General features: G+C 39.6%; 2 protein-coding genes across 2 annotated transcripts; both read right to left on the minus strand.

The window, feature by feature from the left end:
- Positions 1-793: 793 nt before the first annotated feature.
- Positions 794-11,916, minus strand: LOC134214438 (dynein axonemal intermediate chain 4). The gene is made up of 3 exons (XM_062693811.1): positions 11,704-11,916; positions 11,292-11,543; positions 794-2,764 (listed from the first exon to the last, which is right to left on the minus strand). The coding sequence occupies exons 1-3, from the start codon at positions 11,914-11,916 to the stop codon at positions 974-976; spliced, it is 2,256 nt and encodes a 751-aa protein (XP_062549795.1). The 3' UTR covers positions 794-973.
- A 7-nt stretch (positions 11,917-11,923) lies between these two features.
- Positions 11,924-22,225, minus strand: LOC134214439 (ras-related protein Rab-36). Its single transcript, XM_062693812.1, has 4 exons — positions 21,645-22,225; positions 21,374-21,569; positions 21,091-21,304; positions 11,924-12,075 (listed from the first exon to the last, which is right to left on the minus strand). The coding sequence occupies exons 1-4, from the start codon at positions 22,016-22,018 to the stop codon at positions 12,005-12,007; spliced, it is 855 nt and encodes a 284-aa protein (XP_062549796.1). The 5' UTR covers positions 22,019-22,225; the 3' UTR covers positions 11,924-12,004.
- Positions 22,226-24,579: the final 2,354 nt, after the last annotated feature.

Consider the following 24,579-nt stretch of genomic DNA (forward strand, 5'->3'; position numbering starts at 1 on the left):
TTTAGCGGTCCGATAACTGCAAAGCTGTTGCAACTATCGAATTGCAGTTAAAAAGCATTGGAGTTAAATGACTTGCAGTTATCGAACGTCTACTGTAGCTACATTTTACAATGATCTCTTATTCAAAACAACGTGGTTTTTTATTACTTTCTAACACATTTAAACTATGTTTTAAAAATAGGGCTTTGGCAAAACGCCCGAATGGTGGTGTAAAATGTCCCAATTGCATGGAAAATAATGGCGAACGCATGGTTGTTTGTTTTGTCTTAATGGATTGAACGACAATCCTACGGGTGAGGTGAATAATTCGCAAATCGTTAAATTTAAGCAAAAATGAAAGGATTTTGCTCATTATTGCCATTGCAGCTCACTAATGAATAACTATAATATTGAATTGCAATAATAATATTCGTTCATAAATGTCCTACAAAATATTATATGAGTGATTTTGTCAGTGAGGCCATTTTGCCCTAGGGGTACGTTATGCAATGTTCTCCCCTAGTGTACAACTAAGCGTCGTCATCGTCGAATGCAACTTATTGCGCTAAGATCGGTTGAGAATTAATATTGTAGATCCAGTTGAAAACCTAACTGAGCTCTCGCGACAATCGCATTTGCTCACATTTCCGGATGTCGCAACTGCATCGCGACTATAGTGCGCATCTATGCCATGTATTTATGATGCGCACTTCTTAAAGACCTGACATGATTTGAAATATCGTGAGTCGCGAGTCCTCACTAGAACACTGATGGCGGCCCAGCATGGTATGCTTTCAGATGTAAAATAGGCGAGTTTATGAGTGAATTCTACTTTTTTATTTGTTTGAAACCATGTATTAAATTCGATCAATAGAACTCCAAGCAAATTATTTATAATCCACACTTGTACCGGCTGGATAAGAAAAGTATATTTATGAACAAAATGACACAAATTATCCAAAACACATTAAACGGCAATCAATCAAAATTAACATCAGTAACCCAAATATCCGCAACGTTTCACTAATTTTAGCAGCTCAGGTTTACAAACCAGACTCTTGTACAAAGCCGACTGCAGCTCCTTGTACTGAAAGTGTGGCGGGAAGGGCATATCCTCCAGGGCGCAAATGTACGTGCGCCCCTCGCTGTCCCCGACCAGAACACTTCGACCGCAATTTGTAAATTTAACTACCGTCAGTGCGGTGGTCGAATCTCCGAACGTCGTAAAGGAAGCCGGCTTTAGCATGCGCCTTTTCAGATCCCACAGCTGTACTGAGTCCTGAGTCACGCTTACGATGATTGTGGAATTAACTGGCGACCAGTGTGCCGCCTGGATGGGACCGAAACCAGTTGATAGGGTTAGGATGGGTTCATTGATTTCTTCTATCCAAACTCGAATGCACCAATCACCGCCGCATGTCAGAAAGACTTTTGGGCTCCACGGAGAATATTCGATGCAGTAAACCCCTCCGCTGTGCATGCGAGTCACCCCCGAATGCTGATACGAATAATTAATTGAACATCTGTGAACGCAGCCTTCGTCCGTACCGATGAAATAAATATCTTTATGAGTCGGGTGAATCTTCAAACTTAATGCCTGAGGATGACGGTCCGCTTCAATACCATCCTTCTTTGTCTCCACCTTGATGCCCTCTGTTTCGCATTCAACACGATCCAGCCTCAACTGTGTGTACCCGAGTAGGTAATGCCCAATGTTCAGCGTGTACTTCATGATGGTGCCGTCTTGCGAAGCTGTCAGTATCTCATCTTTATCATCGTCTGACTCAATCCACTCGATATCCCAAATCGGTTCGAAACCAGGTGACGACTTTCTCTCCGACACACCGACTGGTCTTTGCGAGTTGTCCATGATGTCCCAGATCTGAACCGATCCATCGTACAAACCAATTGCCAGCAGCTGCGGTGTCTTCTTAGAAAATGATACCGATGTTACCGGCACCGAGAATTGATAACGCCTTTCCGGATTGACCGGGTTTTTGATGCTCCAAACGCACACGTAACCGCTGCTACGATCGTCGAACTTGGTGAACCGGTAGATTCCGTAGGCGATCGCTACTATATCACCATTAGCAGGACACCAACTTGCACTGGCCACCGCTTTTCTCGTGGTCTCTACCGTCTTATAGGTCCAAAGCGTTTCCAAACGATATAGATATTTTGCATTTACATCCAATGGATCCGGCAAGTACATGTTTCGGAATCGTTTTTGTTTCTCTCGGTAGACATTTCCTGCCAACAAGCGCTGTAATATCATTGACGACAGATGGAAGTTTTCGCTTCTGTTTAACATATCGTCGATGTCTTCCATTCCCTCTCGGGAGTAGGTTGTAATTTCTATCTTGGACGATGCCTCCGCTAGATCGATCTCCTTGGTGTGCCGTTCCAAATCGTTGTACGTGTCGTACATGTCGTAGTTCGACACGAACGATGCAACCTCCTGCTTCATGATCCGCTCCGTATTGACGCCGCGTGACTTCAGCAGCATTTCGGGTGTCTGCGCTTCCGCTGCGGCCATCGCCGTGCGTCGGTTTTTCTTCTTATTGTCGTAGTAGGCGTTCTGCTCTAGCACGGCAGCTGCCTCATCGGAGTCCCGCGCCACTGTGTGACTTGCCGCTTCGTACAGCACGATGTCATCGCTTTCTGTGAGCAGAATCTTGACGTGGTACGTTTTGGCATCTTTTTCCAGCGAGGGGCTGCGGCGGTCGATCACTCCGCTAAAGTCCGGCTCCTGATCTAGGTCGAAGGCTTCGACCTTGTCCGGTGCCTGGAATGATGCGAAGACTATATTTAAACGCTTGAACTTTAGGGAATGAATCGGCAATAACTAATTGAGTGCTCAGTTCGCGTCTGCTCGTGTTTTATATCGCTAGTCAAGTTGAAAACCGAAATGGGGGACTATCGAAGTTGGATTTTTCTCGCAATTAACGTTAAACTCGCAACGTTAAACCTTACTTTGCTAGTAGTACGCTAGTCTAATTAAGCCCTAATTAGACCAGCGCGCCACTAGCGAAGTTAGGTTTAACGTACAGATTGCGAGAAAAATCCAACTTCGCTAGTCCGTTATTCCGGTTTTCAACATCACCGATCACCATCCTTAATGCCGCCTACAAAGTGATATCCCAGATCATTTTCCGTCGTCTGTCACCATTAGTGAATGAGTTCGTGGGAAGTTATCAAGCCGGCTTCGTTGACGGCCGCTCGACAACGGACCAGATCTTTACTGTACGGCAAATCCTTCAAAAATGCCGTGAATACCAGGTCCCAACGCATCATCTGTTCATTGATTTCAAGGCGGCATACGACAGTATAGACCGCGTAGAGCTATGGAAAATTATGGACGAGAACAGCTTCCCTGGGAAGCTTACCAGACTGATCAAAGCAACGGTGGATGGTGTGCAAAACTGTGTGAAGATTTCGGGCGAACACTCCAGTTCGTTCGAATCGCGCCGGGGACTAAGACAAGGTGATGGACTTCTGTGTCTGTTGTTCAACATTGCGCTAGAAGTTTCATGCGGAGAGCCGGGTGTAACAGCCGGCGCACGATTTTCAACAGATCCAGTCAATTTATTTGTTTCGCGGATGACATGGACATTGTCGGACGAACATTTGCAAAGGTGGCAGAACTGTACACCCGCCTGAAACGTGAAGCAACAAAAGTTGGACTGGTGGTGAATGCGTCAAAGACAAAGTACATGCTTGTGGGCGGAACCGAGCGCGACAGGGCCCGCCTGGGAAGCAGTGTTACGATAGACGGGGATACCTTCGAGGTGGTCGAGGAATTCGTCTACCTCGAATCCTTGCTAACGGCTGATAACAATGTTAGTCGTGAAATACGAAGGCGCATCATCTGTGGAAGTCGGGCCTACTACGGGCTCCAGAAGAAACTGCGGTCAAAAAAGATTCGCCACCGCACCAAATGTGTCATGTACAAGACGCTAATAAGACCGGTCGTCCTCTACGGACATGAAACATGGACAATGCTCGAGGAGGACTTGCAAGCACTCGGAGTATTCGAGAGACGGGTGCCTAGGACCATCTTTGGCGGGGTGCAAGAAGACGGTGTGTGGCGGCGAAAAATGAACCACGAGCTCGCCCAACTCTACGGCGAACCCAGTATCCTGAAGGTAGCTAAAACCGGAAGGATACGATGGGCAGGACATATGCAAGAATGCCGGACAGCAACCCTGCAAAGATGGTGATCGCTTCCGATCCGGCAGGTACGAGACGCCGTGGAGCGCAGCGAGCGAGATGGGCAGACCATGTGCAAAACGACTTGGCGAGCGTGGGGCGTATCCGAGGATGCAGAGATGCGGCCTCGAACCGTGTATTGTAGCGTCAAATTGTTGATTCAAATTGCTGTTCTTTGGGTTATTTTATGCCTAACGTCCATTATGCCTAACGTACTTATGCCTAACGTCCTTATGCCTAATGTCACGAACCCGCTTCCCAGGCTCCGTTAGCGGTTGGGTTTTTATTGACCCTCCTACCCATTCATTTGTAGGTACGGTAAGCATAAAGCCGCATCACATCAAGAATTAGCCTATCTAGAGAGTAGCAGGTTGAGGGTTCGAGTCCCTCCAAGATACGTGGATTCTTTTTGGTAAATTTCGTATCAATTTGTCCATTTCGAAACATGTGCTGTGCATATACACAGTCAAGATATTGACCCAAAAAAATGATTTTCGTACGGCCGAGCTGCCGAATAATATGCAATTAATTAAAGAAGAAGTAAGAATAAGCAGTTGAATAGGAAGAAGGAAGATAGAAGACGAAAGTTAACAGAGAGAGAAAACGGAAGAAAGAAGAAAGAACATGGAAGAAGGATAAAATAATGAAGAAGGTAGATGGAAGGCGGAAGAAGGAAAAAGCAAGATGGAAAATGAAGAAAGAACAAGAGAGAAAGAAACCAAAAGGTAGAAGGTAGAAATAGAGGTGTGCGCCGCAGCCGACAGTTTTTGGCATGCCGCCGCCGCCGACATTTTTGCATCGGCGCGCCGCCGTTTAAAATTTGTCACGCCGCTGATCTATAATTCTCTACGCCGATTCAAATTTGAAGAAGTCCGCAGAATTTTCAGTGGAAATTCTGAAGATTCAGTGGAATTTACGTAGGATTTTCCTGATTGATCCCTACAACATCACATTGAAACTCCAGAGAATTTTTCGCGAAACTACCAGTGATTTTCTTGAAAACTTCGTGTGGAAATTGCGAAGAATTTCCCGTTGAAATGCAAAGAATTGGTCGTTTGGTCGAAATGGTCCTTTGGCAGAAAGCGCTATTTGGCCGAAATAGACATTGGGCCGATAGTGTCGTTCGGCTGAAAGATTTTTTTTTAAATATCGCCGGAAAAATCTCAGAAAAATATTTTAAGCTCTTTTCTGTCTAAGACGAGTTTTATACTTTCCATTTAATTCCACTACGTTTTGTTATCTTTGCAGATACGTTTTTCGACCTCAACTGTGAGGTCATCTTCAGTGTCTCGTACTTGTCTCGACTCGACGAAATACGTATCTGCAAAGATAACAATTTTTAGTCGAATTGAGCTTGAGCCTGTGCTTGATGACCGCACAATTCGTAGTTGCTACTCCGTGATTGATCAGAGCAATCGAAATTGCACAGGGAACCAACAGTTGGGGTATCGGGATTAGCTCTCCAACCTCAATGTGCACAGGTCGAGAACTCAGTATGGATCAATGGATCAATAACGGCGCCGGCCACGTCCTTACGGTCATCTGGGATAGGAAGGAATAGTTGGTGTGACATCTGTTGTTACTAAAGACCGAGATCACCTCTGCATCTCCACAGTTGTCACAGGATGGATTTGATAGATGAACGAAATATTCCTGCTTTGTCGATAGAAAACCAGAAAACATTTTTTTTAAATAAATGGAATATACACGAAAAAAAGAAATCAAAATATTAGGAATGTATTAAAAGAAGCGACCGATATTTTTATCTTTTGTTTTTAGCGACAGATGTTGTCAACAGGCTTATACGATCCGTCATATCCTTTCAAATAAGTAACTGCATATGAGGTCGGTTCGAATCAGTTCCGTAAATTCTAGAATAAACAAATTATAATTTAAAATGTTAAAAAAAAACTTATTTGTGTAGATATGACAATAAAATGTTCATGGTGCCGATAGAAGCTGTGGTTACCCTATATGAGTAAACGATAAGCTTCAAACAAGTTACAGGTATACCTGTGTTCAGAAGAATAGCAGCAGAGACCGACTCCCATATAAAATATCCAACTCTGACAAGCCACAAACCTGCTCCCCGACAAACACACATACACCAAGTATTAAACCCCTCGATCCACCTGCCAAAAAATCACACACCTGGTCAAACTGTTCAAAATAGTAGAAGTTTCTGTTTTGAAAATATCTGGAAAACAATAAATTGAAATTTTATCAGTTGTATGTAGGTGCTGAGCCACATTATGTAGTTGCGTGTTATATAAATAATACGAATAGTAGGACATGACATTTGGATTGGCCAGTATGTCATAATCCAAACAATCAGACTCAGAGGCCACTCGTTAGAAAAAAAAGACACTTTTAACATATCTGCAGTTCACATCCGATACGTTTCGATCTCAAACCTCAACTCAATCGGTCATTGGGGAGCAAATCATAGCATATCAAACATGGCTACCCCGTACCAAAGACAGTCCTCGCCGCTAAATACACGATGGCGAGGCGACTCTGTCGCCGTTGATATGGAAACGTAAGTGTCGCATCGACAATCGTTCAGCGACAGCAGCAGTTACGCCACCCGTGTTTTGAGGAACCCTTACTCTGAGCACAGGTGTAGGTATTAAAAATTAAGCAAAACAATAATGCAATCAAGCGATTTGTTTAATGTTCGCTGTCGAAAGTAAGAGGGAAAAAGGAAAAACTTATCTTTATAGTTTCCTACACTCGAACTTCGTGTATCAGGATCACTTCGGTCTTACTACTCTTACTACTCTACACGAATCCAAGCACGAATCTCACTATTGCATGAATAAATTACTAGATCCACTAACGTGCACTTCACCTTTAGCATTCACATTTCAACCATTTGTAATACGGAAACCATTCAACATCCGAAAAAATGACGGGAGCAAAGTGGAGGAAAAAATAATCGCGTCAACTCAGATAACAAATTGTAGTGGAATTAAATGGAAAGTACTAAACTCGTCTTAGACGGCGGAAAATTCTGTTCAACTTCCACAGAAATTACTTTTTTTTTCCAGAATATTCATTTAAAAATTATTCTCAGATTTTTCACGGAAGCGACTTTGAAGTTTCGAGAATTCTTTGGATTCACCAAGTGGAGCTCTTTGGATTTCCCACGTAAAATTGTTTGGAATTTCAGCAAAAAAATCTTTGGATTTTACATCAGAATTTCATCAGAATATTCACGGGAAGTTGTTTCAAATTTCTACAGGAAAATCCGCGGAAAGTTCCTGATGAGTTTCTGTTGAGTACTCTTCAAAATTTATACAATAAATCCTCCATAATTCTACGGGCTTGTAACTGGAAAAAGGGATGCTTTAATGTTGACTTTTTCAAACTAGATTAATTAAAACGACTAGTATATAGCCAAGGTTAAGACAAAAAAAATCTTCGGAATATACGCGGGAGACTCCCTGGACCGTTTTCTTGAAATTTTTAAGGATTTTATTTGGATTTCTACAGGAAATGCTTTGCATTGTACATAAGAAATTTTTGGGAAATTTGACTGGCACAAAGCATGAGACGGCCAAACTGGTAATTTTTCCGAAAAAGCCGTTTGCCGTAACAAGTTGTTTGGCCACAGAAGTGATTAGGCGACAATTTCTTTTGTTCATTTGGCCGAAAATGTTATTAGGCATACGATCAGATGTAAATTACTGAATGGATAATATGGTCAAAAGTGGCCACTTGGCCAATGATTTTTCATCAAATGACAATTAAACAAAATTCTGAAACCTTTCTTCTTTTTAAGTCGATACTCTGCCGCGGTTCGCATAAGAGTCTCATGTCGATTTTTGACGATTTTGATTTTCTTCCAGAAATAGACTTAAAATGCCCTCATCTTTAAGAAAAACTAATAAAATAATTGGCTTTGTTCTAGTAATTTGAAAATCAAAATCCACTTATGTTGTCCCATCTTGCTATTTATTCGCACAACAGTCATATTCCAGATTTTGATACACTTTTGCACAAAAAATAAATATAAATATGGTCCATTTAATAGTTCCAAAGCGATGTATACAGATGAAGAATATTATGCCAAATTTTCAAAAAGATTGCAGGTTTTATTATTTTTTTAGAATTTTTTGTATTTCTCCATGTAAAACAAGTTTGAAAAATTCAACGGCATATTACTCAAGTTGAAGAAAACTGATATGGGACGCTTATGCGAATAAGGGCAGTACTGGTCTTTAAGCAAAAAGTTATCTAGCCAAATTCCATTTAACCGAGCTGAACTGAACGTTATCTGAAACTGTTATCAGGCTGAAAAATTGTTCGACTGAAAATGTAGTTTGGCCAAAACCAACATACAGCTAAAAGGAATATTTTGGCGAACTGGTAAATTTGGCCGAAAAAGTTGTTTGCTCTAACAGGTCATTTGACTGAAAATGCCTTTCGGCCGAAAAAGTCGTTTGACCGAATAGATCATTTGACCAAAAATGCAATTTGGTAAGAATAACCATTTAGCAGAAAGAGCAATTTGGCCCAAAACGTCCTTTCTGCAAAACAATCATTTCGGCCAAATGTCATTATCTGCGTAAAGGGTCGTCCGGCTGAATTGATCATTTTGCTAAGAAGTCGTTTGGTCAAATAGATCATTTAGCAAAAAAACGCCGTTTGGCCGAAAGGGTTGTTCTGCAGAAAGTACATTTTTGGGCCAAATGGCTCTTTCTACCAAATCAACTTATCTGATTCTAAACAGGATATTTTGGACTCGATTTTGGATAGAACAATTTATTCCAAAACATAAACATAGGACCGCTCTCATGCAGTATAAACGATGAAAGATGTATTTTTAGAGATTACGAAATTTCGTTCAATGATCTTTTGACAATAAGGCCATTTCGCCGTAATTGTCATTTGGCCAAACGAACATTTTTGATCATATTATCCGATCAGTAATTGACATTTGGCCATATGACGGTCCGATAACTGAAAAACTTATACAACTATCGAAGTGCAGGTAAAAAGCCTTACAGGTCATTGACTTGCAGTTATCGAACGTCTGCTGTACAAAGAATTTCTCTTAAAAATTCAAAGAAATTCCTTAAAAATACGGGGAAATTTTCCGTTGAAATCTAAAGATTTCATCTAAATTTTGAACAACCTTCAGCGGGAATTCTAAAGAATTTTCCGTTGAAATTTCGGCGAAATTCTAGTGAAAATTTCAGAGAATTTCTTTTGCAAACTCCATAAAATCTCCCGCGGATATTCTGAAGAATTTTCTGTTTTAACGATAGCCGTCTTAATTATTCTAAACTGACACACCGTTAACAAACCCATTCTACTAGCCGCACTCTTTTACAATTATGAAGAATTTACTGTGGAAATTTCGAAAAAAATATTTAACTTCTTCAGGAAAAAAGCAAAAAAAAATCAAAGAAACGTAATAAAAAAATCGCCACGCCGATTCACGCCGCCGCCGCCGCCGGATAAAATGGCTTACGGCGTGACGCCGAAAACGCCGCCGCCGACCAAAATTCTGACCAACGCCGCCGCCGCAGAATATCGGACCGGCGCACACCTCTAGGTAGAAATAATAAAGAATAAAGAAAAGAAAGAAGAAAGAAAAAAGGAACAAGAAAACAAGAAGAAATTAGAAAGAAGATTTAACGATTAATGAACAAGGAACAAGAAGGAGGAAGAAGAAACGAGAAAGAAGGAATGGAGAAAATAGCAGAAGAAAGAAGGAACAAGGAAGAAAATATTTATTAATTTATTTATTTGATTTTTGACCTTTTAACCGAACATTGGTCATTCTGGTAAATTTTATTATGTGGGCAAATGTGGGCCCTCCTTAGCCGTGCGATAAGATGCTCGGTTGCAAAGAAAGACCATGCTGAGGGTGGCTGGGTTCGATTCCCGATGCCGGTATAGGAAATTTTCGGATTGAAAATTGTCTCGACTTCCCTGGGCATGAATCATCGTGTTAGCCACATGGTATTTCTTCTTCTTCTTATTGGCATTACACCCCCACACTTCAGATAAAATTTATTTTTCTTTCTTCTCTCTTCTTCAATGGCATTACATCCCCACTAGAACATGTTCATTAATAACTTCCACAGTTATTAACTGTGAGGTTGCTAAACCATTCTTGCATTCGTATATCATGAGGCTAACACGATGATACTTTTATGCCCAGGGAAGTTGAGACAATTTCTAATCCGAAAATTATCTAGACCGGCACCGGGAATCAAACCCAGCCACCCTCAGCATGGTCTTGCTTTGTAGCCGCACGTCTTACCGCACGGCTAAGGAGGGCCCATACTTGCCCATATACGAAAGCAAAATGGTAACTTGGCTCAGAAATCTTGCAGTTAATAAATATCTTCTTCTTCTTCTTCGTTGGCATTACATCCCCCACTGGGACATTGCCGCCTTGCAGCTTAGTGTTCACTAAGCACTTCCACAGTTATTAACTGCGAGGTTTCTAAGCCAAGTTACCATTTTTGCATTCGTATATCATGAGGATAACACGATGATACTTTTATGCCCAGGGAAGTCGAGACAATTTCCAATCCGAAAATTGCCTAGACCGGCACCGGGAATCGAACCCAGCCACCCTCAGCATGGTCTTGCTTTGTAGCCGCGCGTCTTACCGCACGGCTAAGGAGGCCCCCATAATAATAAATGTGGAAGTGCTTAATGAACACTAAGCTGCGGGGCGGCAATGTTCTAGTGGGGGAAGTAATGCCATTGAAGAAGAGAGAGAGAAGAAGAGTTAAATTTTATCTGAATTACGAATATACATTAAACTTTACAATAGATACCAGTCTTTTAAGAAATTCTTATGTTTTTTGAGTTGTTCAATGTTGTCTCCAATAGCGATGTGCAAATAGTCAGCGATGCTACACTCGTTTTTACTGCAGTCCAACATGATGTGTAGAACCGTTGAAAATGTTGTAAATATGATAATTAGTCGACTGTTCTATTGTCGAAAATTTTTAATAATAAATCCATTCTATATGAACCTATTTTTCGGATTGAAATGCTCTTTCGAGTTATGTTATAAAATTATAACAAAAAATTACGCGACCACTGCAAAATTCTTAATCAATTTTTTCACCTACCTGAGCAGCTTCCTCCATCTTCAGATCCAGCTCCGAAACGGACTTCGATTTCTTGATCGACTCGTCGTCGTCTGTCCAGTCCAAGCTCAAAATCGAACAAACCTTCGCAACATCGACGGATGGTTTGGCAGGTTCGGTTTGCTGAACATCATCACCAGGACACCACCGTGCCTGCAACTGATCCCAATTGTCCTGCTCGTACCGCGGCGGCGCAAAGCTTCGAGGTGTATAATCGATTTCATCGATGACAACCTGCACAGGAATAGGCGCGAAAGTGCATTTTAAAAAAAGGGGGTGCGAAACGGTGACCAACTGTTGTTACAGGCACCGTGCAGTGCGTGGAACGCAACCTGTTCCGAATTGGAACAGGTAGTCGTTCAACGGTGCTGATGTTAGTGTGGGCTATTCTTACTTCCTGTTGCTCGCGACAGCTGAGCAATTCTCTCAGAGCCAAAGTAAACGGGCTGATATGGTCGGTGGGCTTTGCGTGCTCGTCCAGGAAAGAAACGGATTTTTTGACTACATTTTTCTGTTCTTCAATGGTGCACACGGAAGGTTCCAATTGAAATGAAACCGTCGAGGCAGCGTGAGTTGAGAAACGGTTATCTTTGGTAAATTCGGCCATAATTAAAAGATGGTGTTGAAGCTTTTCGGATTGTTTTTTGGTGTTGTTTATTGTTGAAATAAAATCCACGCTAGCTTTGATCAACAGATTAATTTATTTTACAAAACGAGTAATTTTTTAACTTTTTATCTTTTTCATCTTTTTTCAGGAAATAGAGATCTGTAATTGTAGAGAAGTAGAGAATAAATAAAAAATAATTAAAAATACAAGGAGTTAGATATTATTATTTGTTTGAAAGAAATTTTATTTTGATTCGCTGAAAAATTATCGGTTACATAAACGAACTTCTTGGACGAAGCAGAGACGCTGTTTATAGATAGAGACCCGCGAAGGGTGTAGCCGAAAATGGTACCAAATGAGCATAGTAAACAAACATTACCAATCGGTACTGAATGATAGATAAATATTGTAATCAATATTATAGAAATTATGGAAAAGTTTAAAAAGTTATTTAATTTACAATGTTATGAAAACTCATATGTGAATATGTACGTTATGTGGAAGATATTGATTTGAAAAATGTATTGGAGGTAACCACTTTCCCTTCGATGGGACTCGAACCCATGACCCTACAGTACGCTAGACTGGTGCTTTAACCAACTAAGCTACGAAGGACCTCCGTCGGCCTTCGCAACCTAGCGGCTACTGAACGAGCTCGAGATTCCCAAATTGGACGCATAGTCAAATCACTCGCAATCCATTTATCAAGCCAATACTTCCACATGTGTATTGTACACGTCCACATTAGAGGAGCGTGAGTATTTAGAATGTCTGGCGGCTATACACATTCTTCATCAGCAACGGTACTGATCAAGTGAGGTTGTGTAAGCTATTTGCCAGTCGGTCGTCAAGCTCAGACCCGACCGCATTGCGTAGGCAAGAGCACGCAACTCAAGTTCAGTTCAATCAAAGGTAATTGCCTATTTCCGGGGATTAAACCACCCGACTTGGACGTTAATTTACAATGTTATGAAAACTCATATGTGAATATGTACGTTATGTGGAAGATATTGATTTGAAAAATGTATTGGAGGTAACCACTTTCCCTTCGATGGGACTCGAACCAATGACCCTACAGTACGCTAGACTGGTGCTTTAACCAACTAAGCTACGAAGGACCTTAGTTATTTAAGTAAATTAGTAAATTAAGCTGTTTTCAGAGTTCTCATAGCAAGCTTATATATTGTATGTGAAGTGTATCCAATCTTATTTGTTGTTGAATATAGGTATGACAATGATGCTTAAGAAGGCAGGATATATAGTTAGTTGCCAATCGCACAGGATTTTTTTGTCTGCTGGCCGTGAAGCCAGAATTGCTTTTATTCTCTCCGCGTATATAATAACAACGTCTCTGTGACTTTGCTGCATTGATATTTTTTTAGACATAATACGTCACAATGGTCACAACACCATATTGAATATGTCAGTCATTTTGCACCACCATTTGGGCGTTTTGTCCCAGGCCCATTCTTATAAAGAAAGGAGTACCTAAATGAGGTTTATTAGTGCGTCCAATTCAAAGGAGGCGCACTATACTCGGTACCTAGCCCCACCAAATAGCGCTGGAGAGATAAAACATCAGACGGGAGACTTGTGAGTGTAGCAAGTGATGAACCTTTTTGAGTAATTTCGGAACTCGTGATTGCTTTCGGTAAGCAACAAATTAATGCGTCTGCAAGCGACTTTTTGGGTGAAGCGCATTCCCAGAAATTAGATTTGTGATTTTCCCCACAATTGGCACATTAAAATTAATTGGAATCTTCTCTCACCGGACAGGCGTCCGTAATCACTGGTGGAGTTGAGCAGGGGCACGTGACACACCTTACCGAATATTTCACTGTAATTTAATTATATCTGATAAGAATATTTTTTGAGCTTTTAGTGGAACGTCTTCACTTGTCATTAGACGAGTTTGTAGTATCCCATTTCCAGACATAAATGCGACGGTACAAATTCGTCTTATGATAAGTAATTATATCTGCACATATTTTTCTAAAAAAAAATATTTTCCTAGAATTTTGATTAATTTTAGAAAGATTTTTCTTAAGAAATCTAGAAATTTCTTTGGAAATTCAAATAGATATTTCTCCGGTAATTTTATTGGAAATTCCATCGTAAATTCCTGTAAATTTCCTTCAGAAATACCGTTTCGACTCAAATCCCGAACATGACTCATATTACGAGCACTGGCGTTTTAGCGCCCTAAAACTAAAAATCTTTCAGTTCTGAGAATTAAAGATCTTATGAAATAAACTGAATAAAGCCAAATGGCCATTTAAAAGCGAATGTTCAGAATATGAGTAACGTTCGGAATTCGAGTCAAAACGGTACCTTCAGCAATTCCTTTGCTAAATCTATCCGGAAATCTTTTAGACTTTGGAAATTTATTCGATAATTCATTCTGATTTTTTCCAAGAATTTATTTGAAAATATCTTCTGAAAATTCTTTATCTCTCCACTTCAGGAATTTCCTTCAGAGATAATTTAGAATATTACGCCTTTATCCTTTTGTCATTCCTCCTGGGATTCCTTCGGAAAATCCTCTGGGAAGGCCTTCGTAAATTCATCCAGATTTTTTCCGGAAATTTATGAAAGAAAGAAATAGGATATCCTAAAGGGATTTTCAGATGTGTTTCTAACGGAAATATCAATGGAATTTCCAGATGAAATTTTCGAAGGAGCTCTTTTAAATAATTTTCGATGGATTCCTAAAAGCGAAATTTCAAAGGAAGTCCAAGAATTTCTTACTAGAGTTTTGGGAGGGCTTTTCTGATGAATTACTGGAATCAATAATTGTGGGGTCCTCTTTAGGGGTGGCTGGGTTCGTTCTCCGGTGCCGGTCTAGACAATTTTCGGATTAGAAATTGTCTCGATTTCCATTGGCATAAAAGTATCATCGTGTTATCCTCATGATATACGAAAGCAAAAATGGTGCCTTGGCTTAGAAACCTCGCAGTTAATAACTGGGGAAGTGCTAAATGAACACTAAGCTGCTAGGCGGCAATGTCCCAGTGGAGAATGTAATGCCAACAAGAAGAAGAAGAAGATCCTTCAATAATTGTTGATGCAATTTCTTAGAAAAAAATTGAAGGTTTTCCTAATTTAATTCCTGCAGAAAATCTTAAGGCAATTTACAAAAGAATTCATAAAGAAACTCATAAAAAGAATTCTCCTTAAAGAATTTTGGTAGGTTTTCATGAAACAATTTCCGTAGATATTCTTAAAGGAACTTCTGACGGGTTTTCCCTAGGAATTAAAAAAAAAAACAATCGAATGGATCTCATAAAAGTATACCTAAAGGATTTTTCGAAGGAATTTCTAAATGAATTTCCGAAGAAATTCCTAGAAGAATTTGTAAAGGTATTCTTAAAGGAATTCCTATAAGGAATTCCGAAGGATTTTCTGAAGGAATTTTCGAGGAAATTTAGAAAGGTATTTCCAAAATAAGTTGAAAACATAAATTGTAACTGTCATAAAACTAGTTTAGTACAATTCCATTTAATTCCAACACCTCGTATTACATTTACATATACGTATATCAACCTAAACTGTAAGGTCGTCTTCAGTGTCTCGTACTTGACTCGACTTAAATTGTAATTCCGAAAATAAATTGGAAGATTTCTCGAAAATTCAAAGAAGGAATTAAAAGAAATATCGAAAGTCATTCGGAAATTCTTTAACTAATTATTTCAGGAATTTCTTCAGAAATTATTTTGGAAAATCCTTCTCAAGTTTCTTCAGGAATACCTACGCATTTTTTTTCTTTTAGTCCTTCCGATGTTTTTTGCCTTTCTCGTATACTAAGTATACGTAAGGGCTATATGATCGCTCCAAAAACAAACTTTTTATAGAAGGCTCGGAGACCCATAGTGTTATATACCAATCGACTCAGCTCGACGAATTGAGGTAATGTCTGTTTGTGTGTATGTATGTATGTATGTGTGTGTGTATGGGTGTATGTGTACAAAATTTTGTAGACACACTTTTTAAAACTTAGAATTTGCGGTGGAAGTTTGATGACGAGGTGAATGATTACATTCCGTACAACATCGCCTCTGACAACGAGCAATCTCTCATCGAGACCATGTTTGCCAACGGCCTACGTCAAATTAACAATGTGTTGAACATGAATGGAAGGCTGCTTGATCTTGCGTTTGTAAGTTTGTAAGAGTACTTAGATTTAGTCGAACCACCCTTATCATTGCTACCCATTGATACACATTCGTTTTGCTTTTTGATGCAAGCGTCTGCAGTTTTTTCGTACGAAATGTCAATGACGGCAGCGCAGGATACGATTTCAACACGTGTGATTACACTGAGCTGAGAACAGCATTCGCCAGCGTTGAATGGGATTCTCTTCAGGACTTTGGATCAATCGATGACGCCTTATCAGCATTTTACGACAAACTGTTTGCAATTTGCAACGACCTCGTACCACGTAAGAGACGAAAAACTAATTCGACATACAACCAACCATGGTGGACCTCTGAGTTACGATGTCTTCGCAATAGGCTTAGGAAGGCTCGGTGCCAATTCTTCCTCTCGAATTCCGAAAGAGACAGCAATATTATCCGTGATTAGGAATCAACGTACAAAGCAACTCTTCTAGCAACGTATGAGGATTACCTATCTAGTATCCAAGCTAATGTGAAGGAAAATCCTTCAAGATTTTGGGATTTCGTAAAAAAGCGAAAATCATCTGGTCGTCTCCCGTACATCTGGTCGTCTCCAATGAAGAAGCTGCTAATCTTTTCGCTACGTTTTTCAAGAGTGTGTTTAGCAAGGTGTCACCCACACCTCGTTACAATTGCTTCAGTCATATCTGCACACACAGCATTGACTTGCCTATTATTCAGTTTTCTTTCGATGAGGTACTGAGAGCCATCGATGAGCTTGACACCACTAAAGGACCTGGGACGGACAATATACCACCATCATTTCTCAAAACCTGCTCCATGGAACTAGCAAAGCTTATTGCTATGTTGTTCAATAGGTCGTTACGTTAAAAAACCTTTCCGCTGGCATGGAAAACAGTTTCCGTTGTTCCAATTCACAAATCCGGTAATTCAAACCAAGTGCCTAACTATCGTGGTGTTTCCATCCTGCCTAAGCAAAGCGTTTGAAAAGCTGATACATAATTTGCTATACACTGTTGCATCGCCTATTATATCTGATTCTCAACATGGGTTCATGAAGAATCGATCAACAACAACGAACCTGATGTGTTACGTTTCAGCATTGTCACGTGAGATGAAGAAGGGGAAGCAAATCGATGCGATACGTGTGGATTTGGATACATGTGGATTGGGGCCCTCCTTAGCCGTGCGGTAAGACGCGTGGCTACAAAGCAAGACCATGCTGAGGGTGGCTGGGTTCGTATCCCGGTGCCGGTCTAGGCAATTTCGAGCATGTGGCGATCACGGCTTTCAAAGCATGCTCTGTGCTTGGATTCATACGACGGCACGCTTTCGAATTCACCGATATTTATGCCCTGAAGACGTTGTATTGTTCGCATCTTAGAATATGCTTCACCGGTTTGGTCACCGTACTATGTAGCACACATGATAACCATCGAGCGAGTACAGAAGAAGTTTGTCGCTTTGTGTTAAGGATCCTGCCTTGGAATGACCCAGACAACCTTTCTCCATACTCTGAACGATATCAACTCATAAATTTGGAGTCCCTATCTGCCAGACGTGTGAAAATGCAGCGATTTTTTGTGCATGATATACTACAAGGAAATATTGACTGCCCTACATAACTTGAACAAACTCCGCTGCATATTCTTCCTCGAATACTAAGGCATTCTTCCCTACTAGCTGTTCCATATCTCTGAACAAACTATGGTTACAACAACCCAATAAATAAATAAATAAATAAATCCCTTCGGAAACTTTAGGAAGAAATTCTTAGAATACCTTCGAAATTTTCCTCAAGAATTTCTCCAGATCTCCAATAATTCTTTCGAAAATTCTTACAGGAATCTCTTCGGTCATTCCTCTATTTTTTTCTTAGTCAATCTTCTAAATATTTCTTTAGATCTCCGGAGATTTATTTTGAAATTCCTTCTTTTGAAATTGAGCATTCTTTCGGGAATCTCTTATAAAATCCTTCAGAAATTCTTTTAGGAATCCTTGGGAAATTTCATTTGCAAATTCTTTTGGGAATTACTTAGAGAATCCTTTCGAATTTCCGTTAGAAACTCCTACGAAAACTCCTTTAGAATTTTCTATTTCATTCTTCAATAATTTTCCGGAAGAATTCTTTCAACAAATTTTCCGGAATAATTCCTGCTGGAAAAAATATTTTAAGCTTTTTTTAGTGGAATGTATTCAACCGTCTAAGACGAGTTTAGTACTCTTCATTTAATACCACCAATTATTTTGATATCTTTGCAGATACGTATTTCGACCACACAGTTTGTCTAAGAATTCTTTTGGAAAATCCTCCGGAATTTTCTTAAGGAATTCCCTTAGCAATTCGCCGGAATTACTTTTAGGAATTACCAAACAAATTCCTGAAGGAATTTGCAAAGAAACTTGAATTTCTCTGTAGATTTCTCCAGAAATTCCTTGGGATTTTTTTTCCAGGGATTCTTTTGGCAAATTCTCAAGAAATTACTTCGGAGATAGATACATAAATTCTTCTGGGAAGCACCAATATATTCTTTCGAAATACAAAGAAGGATTAAATTAAATGGAGAGTACTAAACTCGTCTTAGACGGTCCTGCAGGAATTTTGAAAGGAATATTACATTGTTTTACTAAAAGAATTTCTGAAGAAATTTATAAAGGCCTTTCGGTAGGTTCTACGGAAAATCCGTATTCAAATAAACTACTGTGGGGATTTTATGAATTATTCCTGGAGGAGTACCCAAAAGAATTTCTAAAGGATTCTCTGGAGAAATTTTGGGAGAAATTCCGGCAAGAGTTTCCAAATGAAACGAATTTCTGAAAGAATTTTCTAAAGAACTATTAAAGGCATTCTCGAAAAAAAAAATCCAATGCAATTTTCAAAGAAATACTTACTAGAATTTTTTATATAAACTTCTAGATTAATACAGGAATTCATTCGGAATTTACTTCAGATACTTTCGCAAGAATTCCGTCAGGGACATCTGAAAGAATTCTTTCAGAAATCCGGACAAAACCCTGTCTTGAATCTGGAATTAAGATTTTATGCCAAAATATAAACCCAAAAATATCGGAATTGCAGTCGATCCATCATCATTCCTCTTCGAATATTCTCAAGAATTCCTTAGAAATTTACTTCAGGAGTTGCTTCAGAAATTTCTAAAGAAATTTCTTCGTTCGGAATATAATCCAGATTTTTTTCGTAAAAGATACCCCGAGGAATTAATTCGATTAGTCATCCAAAAGATCTTTCAGGCTTTAAGTAATCCATCGGTATTTTCTCCAGTGATTCATTACTAAATTCCTCAAATAATTTCTTCAAAAATCCTCAGCTAATAAATCTAGAAACACCTTCTGAAAATCCTTTAGGAATTCTTTCGAAAATTTCTTCCAAAATTTGTTTAAGAATCCTCCGGAATTTTCTTAAGGAATTCCCTTCAAAAATTCCGATAGGGATATCTTTTCTAAAAATCCTCATAAAACACTTGCATCTTCAAAATTCCTTCGGAAATTTCTCAAGAGATTTCTTCGAAATTTTCTTAACAATTCCCTTCTTTTTTGCTTTAGAAATTCCTGTGGAAGTTGGTTCTGGAGTTCCTTCGAACTTTTTTAGGAAACTGTTTTAGCAATTATTTCAAGAATTTCTTAAATACATTCTTCCAGTAATTCCTTGAGACATCCCTCTAGGAAGATGGAAGAATTATTGGAAATCCTTCGTGATTCCTTCAAATCTTCATCCAGGAATCCCTTCGGACATTTCTCCGTAAATTCAATTAGATATTCTTTGAGACCTTCGGATATTCTTTCAAGATTTTTTTTTGGAAATCACTTCAGAAATTCTTTTAGGAATCATTTGGAAATTGCTTTAAAAATTCTTTCCGAAATTTCATTTGGAAATTTCATTTAAATCTCCGTTAGAAACTCTTCGGAAAATTCTTTTAGTATTTTAGTAATTCTTGAATAATTCCTGCATAAAGAACTCGTAAAGGAATCAACGAAGAAATTTTCTTATTTTACCTTCTTTGAATTTTCAAAGGAATTTCTGGATTTACCTGCGAAGTAATTTCAAAGGGATTTTCTGGGGAAACAACAAGAGGAAAATGTTGTCCATGACTTGTGGAAGGATTTCTTGCCGGAGTTCGAGAGAATATAATTTCCTATAGAGTGGGTGTACCAATTGTCGCCATACATAAGAACAACTATTTTTAAAAAGGCAATGTACAAACAATATATCAAGCGAAAGGTTTTACTTCCTGCTCTAAGCTGTGAAAACCACAGAAAAATTTGTTATTATCTTCAAAATTGATTAATCCATAATAGGAACGCATGCACCAGTTGTGGCACTATTTTTAATTTTGGTTCCTTTTTTGGTAAATCCCGTTGTTTTCTTATGGGATTAACCAAATTGGGACCACTAGTGCGACAACTGGTGCAAAGGACATCAAGACGTCGCTTGATTGATTAACGCCTCCAACTATAATTCTTACTACTGACGCTTGTCGTCGTACGTGAAAAATTTATGCCGCTTCTCAATCAAATACTAAAGAAGACGTTTGCGATCGTCAAAACGATCTGGGAAAACGCTGCTGTTCTGAAATGAAGGGTGCTCAAAATCTCATTCCTAAAGCCAGAAAACTCGGTAACAGATACCACAATTGGTTAAGTCCTTTGCTTCTCCGCATGAATTGAATCACCTGGGCTAGAGGTAGATTCGATTTGCTCAATAATCGAACTGATTGCTCAGTTTGATAGGAGATGAATTATTTTCAATGTTAAAGTTAGAAGGAATATCAGAAATCTCCAACTTCCTTCTATTTTTCCGCGCTTTGGCAGGATGAGACCGTCCGGTTTCTATATAACTATGAATGTCGCAATACAAAATTTTGACACAAGACCGCACAGAACCATAATTTGGAAAATTTTGTTTTTTATAAAAATTGAAGTCAGGCACGTAAGTGTTAACACATGACGATATACAAGTCTACGACTAGAATGAAACCACCTGCGTGGTTATACTTTCATACTTCAATATAGAACTTACTTAAAAGACTGTTTCCACTCGGGTGAACCATGGGGTTGTTGGGCTCCATTAGTCGCTGTACAGCCGAATCAAATGCCAAGGCCGTTAGCCGTTGGAAAAGCCTAGTTACATTCTCCCCCGTTTGTGCTGACACTGACCAATACTCCGCTTGCAGATCACATGCCATCGCTTCAGCTTCTATTTCCATATCTCGGAGCCAGGATGGTTCGCTATCCTGTAACATAGCATTTAAATTGATCGATTTATTGTACCAAAATTAAACATACAGCGCTTAAATATTTACCAGCAAATCCTTTTTCGTCCCCACTAGGAATTTTAGAACACCTGGATGATTCAGTTTCGTGGCATCGTCAAGCCATCTTCGTGCGTTCATCAACGATTCGGCTCTGGTTAGATCGACCACCACCACGATCACGTTAGCATTGCGATAGTAGGCTTGGCTGATGCATTTGAATCTTTCGTGGCCTGCTGTGTCCCAGCTATCAATTTAAAAATTAATTACATATTGTATTTAACTTGACGATCACTTTCTATGTCATTAACCATAAACTCACATTTGCAAACTGTACGGATGCCCTAAAACGTGAAACTTTTCCACTTCGAAGTCCAGTCCAATCGTGCTGCGATACTCCGCGTCGAAAATCTCGTGACAAAATCGATTCACCAGGGAACTTTTTCCCGTCGCCACATCCCCAACGAAAATCACTTTACACGCGCATAGATAGAAGAACGCCCCAGCAGTGCCCGCACTGTTGCAACGACACGCTCTCCTTGTTTTGTCACTAAAATCCACCCGATTGCAGTAAGGACTAGCGCGATCACTGTAAGCTATGGGCATTTGATCGAGTTTTCGAGTGCCGTAATCCACGTTGTTGTTCAAAATTTCGTAGCTATTGGCTTTCTTGCCCGTTTTCCGGAAAATGGGCATCGCGATTTTCTCACGGTTCTGATGAAGGAACAAGGGGACTAGAGGAACAAAACACCTTGAAGTTCGCGTCGCTACGGACCCAGGCCGACTGATAGACAAACAGGGAGATCCCTGCGGGCGCGAATTCAAGGATCACCCACGGCAACCAACCGAGCGAGACCGGTGCGGTGTGTGTTTGTGTGCACGGGCAGGCTGCTGAACTTTGGTGCCATTTCCTTATGCGGGACGGGTAGGTAGCTGGAGGTTAAAGTACGTACCTCCACACCATTCTATACTTCATTCATGCATGACAGTAAAAGGACTCGGTTCACTTGGGCGGAAAGGAAATGGAACACGCGCACACGCTATTGTAGGGGAGTGTAGGGTCAAGATGTAATTGAAATTGTTTCCATTATGTTCAGGAAGTTAAATCAACGCAGAGGAATGTGGTTGAATTGTAAACATATGTCCAAGTTTGTTATAAACTTCATCATTGTCTCACATAACCCGATTATCACCTATGTGCTATGAACACAGGATGCAAGAAACGGCATAGGAGTTTACTCATTCCACTGCTATCGAAAGCATGTTGTCTGTTTGTCTTTTGACGACCGCATAGGGGAGAATCGTTTATGTGTGTTATAAATTATCTATATTTTTTAATCATTTCAACTGGATTCAACAAACGTAGTAAAAGTCTTTTTGCAAACTGGAAATATTGGTGGGGGATGACAACAGAGGTAATAAATCATAGAGGAAGATTCTCGCTGTAGATCCCTTTGTTTTCGTTCCTAAACATGTTAGATATACAACTGATTTTTCCCACGTTGATTTAGCGCCCTATCCTCGAAAACAAAAGATGTTTCACCTGTGACGACAGCGACAATCTCCCTCTTTAGTTTATCATCTCTATTGGGATGACCCACAACGCTCTAAGGTTTTACCTAATGAATAGTATAAAAATTACTGAAAGATAACTTTGACAAATAACTACATTTGGTTTCCATAATCATTGTTTAGTAATCATAGTCTTTCAGTACATCGTCGCCTACGCGAATAATAGATACATCATCGGTCCTTTATAGACTTCTATTAAATGTATGTTTCTCTCCTATAAATGAGGGCTTTGAAGAAGGGACACACGAAGTAACAACAGCTGTATGTAGCCGAGCGCGATTCGCCGATTGTTGAATTAGTATCCTCCTTCATGGCTTGCGTTTTCTTCTGTATCTATACACAGGGCGATTTCGATAGGCATGTGCTTTCCTTGGAGTAAATACGAGAAAAGGGATCATCATGCAGGGACCAGGTCCTGAAGTGGAAGGTGAAAAATGTGCAACAGAGTGTGTATTGAAGTGGAAAGAATGCACGGTGAAATAAAATGAGAATGAAGAAATTTAGAAAGATCCTATTCTGCACCCGGTGCGCTCACCTTGCAGCTGTGTCCCAGGTGCTGGATTAGTTGGAGGAGCATAAAAAATAATTAGCACCTATTTATAATGGAATAATGAATTGCTTTGAAATTATGTTTCAATTGATATGGTAGGTACACTCAACCTCCCTCCTTAGCCGTGCGGTAAGACGCGCAGCTACAAAGCAAGACCATGCTGAGGGTGGCTGGGTTCGATTCCCGGTGCCCGGTCTAGACAATTTTCGGATTGGAAATTCTCTCGACTTCCCTGGGCATAAAAGTATCATCGTGTTAGCCTCATGATATACGAATGCAAAAATGGTAACTTGGCTTAGAAACCTCGCAGTTAATAACTGTGGAAGTGCTCAATGAACACTAAGCTGCGAGGCGGCTCTGTCCCAGTGTGGGGATGTAATGCCAATAAGAAGAAGAAGAAGAAGGTACACTCAAAAAACAATTCTGACAATTATTGTATAAAATCTTGGCATATAAAATTCTGTAAGCTTTTTATACCGATATTGTACTAAAACAATACAAATCTGTAAGATTTCAATACAACAATAATTGTATTAAAATCTTCCGAAATTGTATATGCCAAATTAGTATACAATTTCTGTAAGGTTCTTATGCAGAATTGTAATAAAATCCACTGACTGGTTGGGTGATAGATTCTAAATTACTGTAAACCCGTTTCGGCCCGGGCTATGATATCAAATTAATAAATTCGCCATTCTCTTGTTTTTTTAACTAATTTGCATGAGATTTGGAGGAAAGATGCATTATAGTCTATTTTTGTGTAGATGTATTGATCTGGTAATTTGGTCCATGGGGACGGTTTTATAGAGGAGATCCCCTGGGTGAAATGGGATCAAAAATAGGACAATTTATTTTTAATTGTAGATAGATAGAAGTAAATGATCCCAATAATGATGCAATCATTTACATTTATCATTTTGCAATACTGCTAATGGACCTTCAAAAGCCGGTTAAAGATATTCCGGGAACCTGGTTACCCCGGGGAAGTAGTCTTTTTTGAAAGCTTGCGACACATCAAACTCCATGATTTTGCAACACAAATTGAATAGAAAACATTTGCAGCGCATCTGGGTACATTGGCTGCTTCCAATGGAAATTTCCTTGGAAACTGGCCAAGTATTTATATCAATCACAA

The sequence above is a fragment of the Armigeres subalbatus genome, chromosome 2, assembly GCF_024139115.2.
Source record: "Armigeres subalbatus isolate Guangzhou_Male chromosome 2, GZ_Asu_2, whole genome shotgun sequence".
Taxonomy (NCBI): domain Eukaryota; kingdom Metazoa; phylum Arthropoda; class Insecta; order Diptera; family Culicidae; genus Armigeres; species Armigeres subalbatus.

Excerpts from the sequence above, each read along its gene's own strand:
- LOC134214439 (XM_062693812.1), bottom strand. The coding sequence starts at position 22,018 with ATGCCCATTTTCCGGAAAACGGGCAAGAAAGCCAATAGCTACGAAATT. Across the intron at positions 21,305-21,373 it reads GGACGAAAAAGGATTTGCTG|GATAGCGAACCATCCTGGCT; the intron begins GTAAATATTTAA and ends GCTATGTTACAG. Across the intron at positions 12,076-21,090 it reads GAGTGGAAACAGTCTTTTAA|ATCTCTATTTCCTGAAAAAA; the intron begins GTAAGTTCTATA and ends CTACAATTACAG.
- LOC134214438 (XM_062693811.1), bottom strand. The coding sequence starts at position 11,916 with ATGGCCGAATTTACCAAAGATAACCGTTTCTCAACTCACGCTGCCTCG. Across the intron at positions 11,544-11,703 it reads GCTGTCGCGAGCAACAGGAA|GTTGTCATCGATGAAATCGA; the intron begins GTAAGAATAGCC and ends ATTCCTGTGCAG. Across the intron at positions 2,765-11,291 it reads AGATGGAGGAAGCTGCTCAG|GCACCGGACAAGGTCGAAGC; the intron begins GTAGGTGAAAAA and ends GCATCATTCCAG.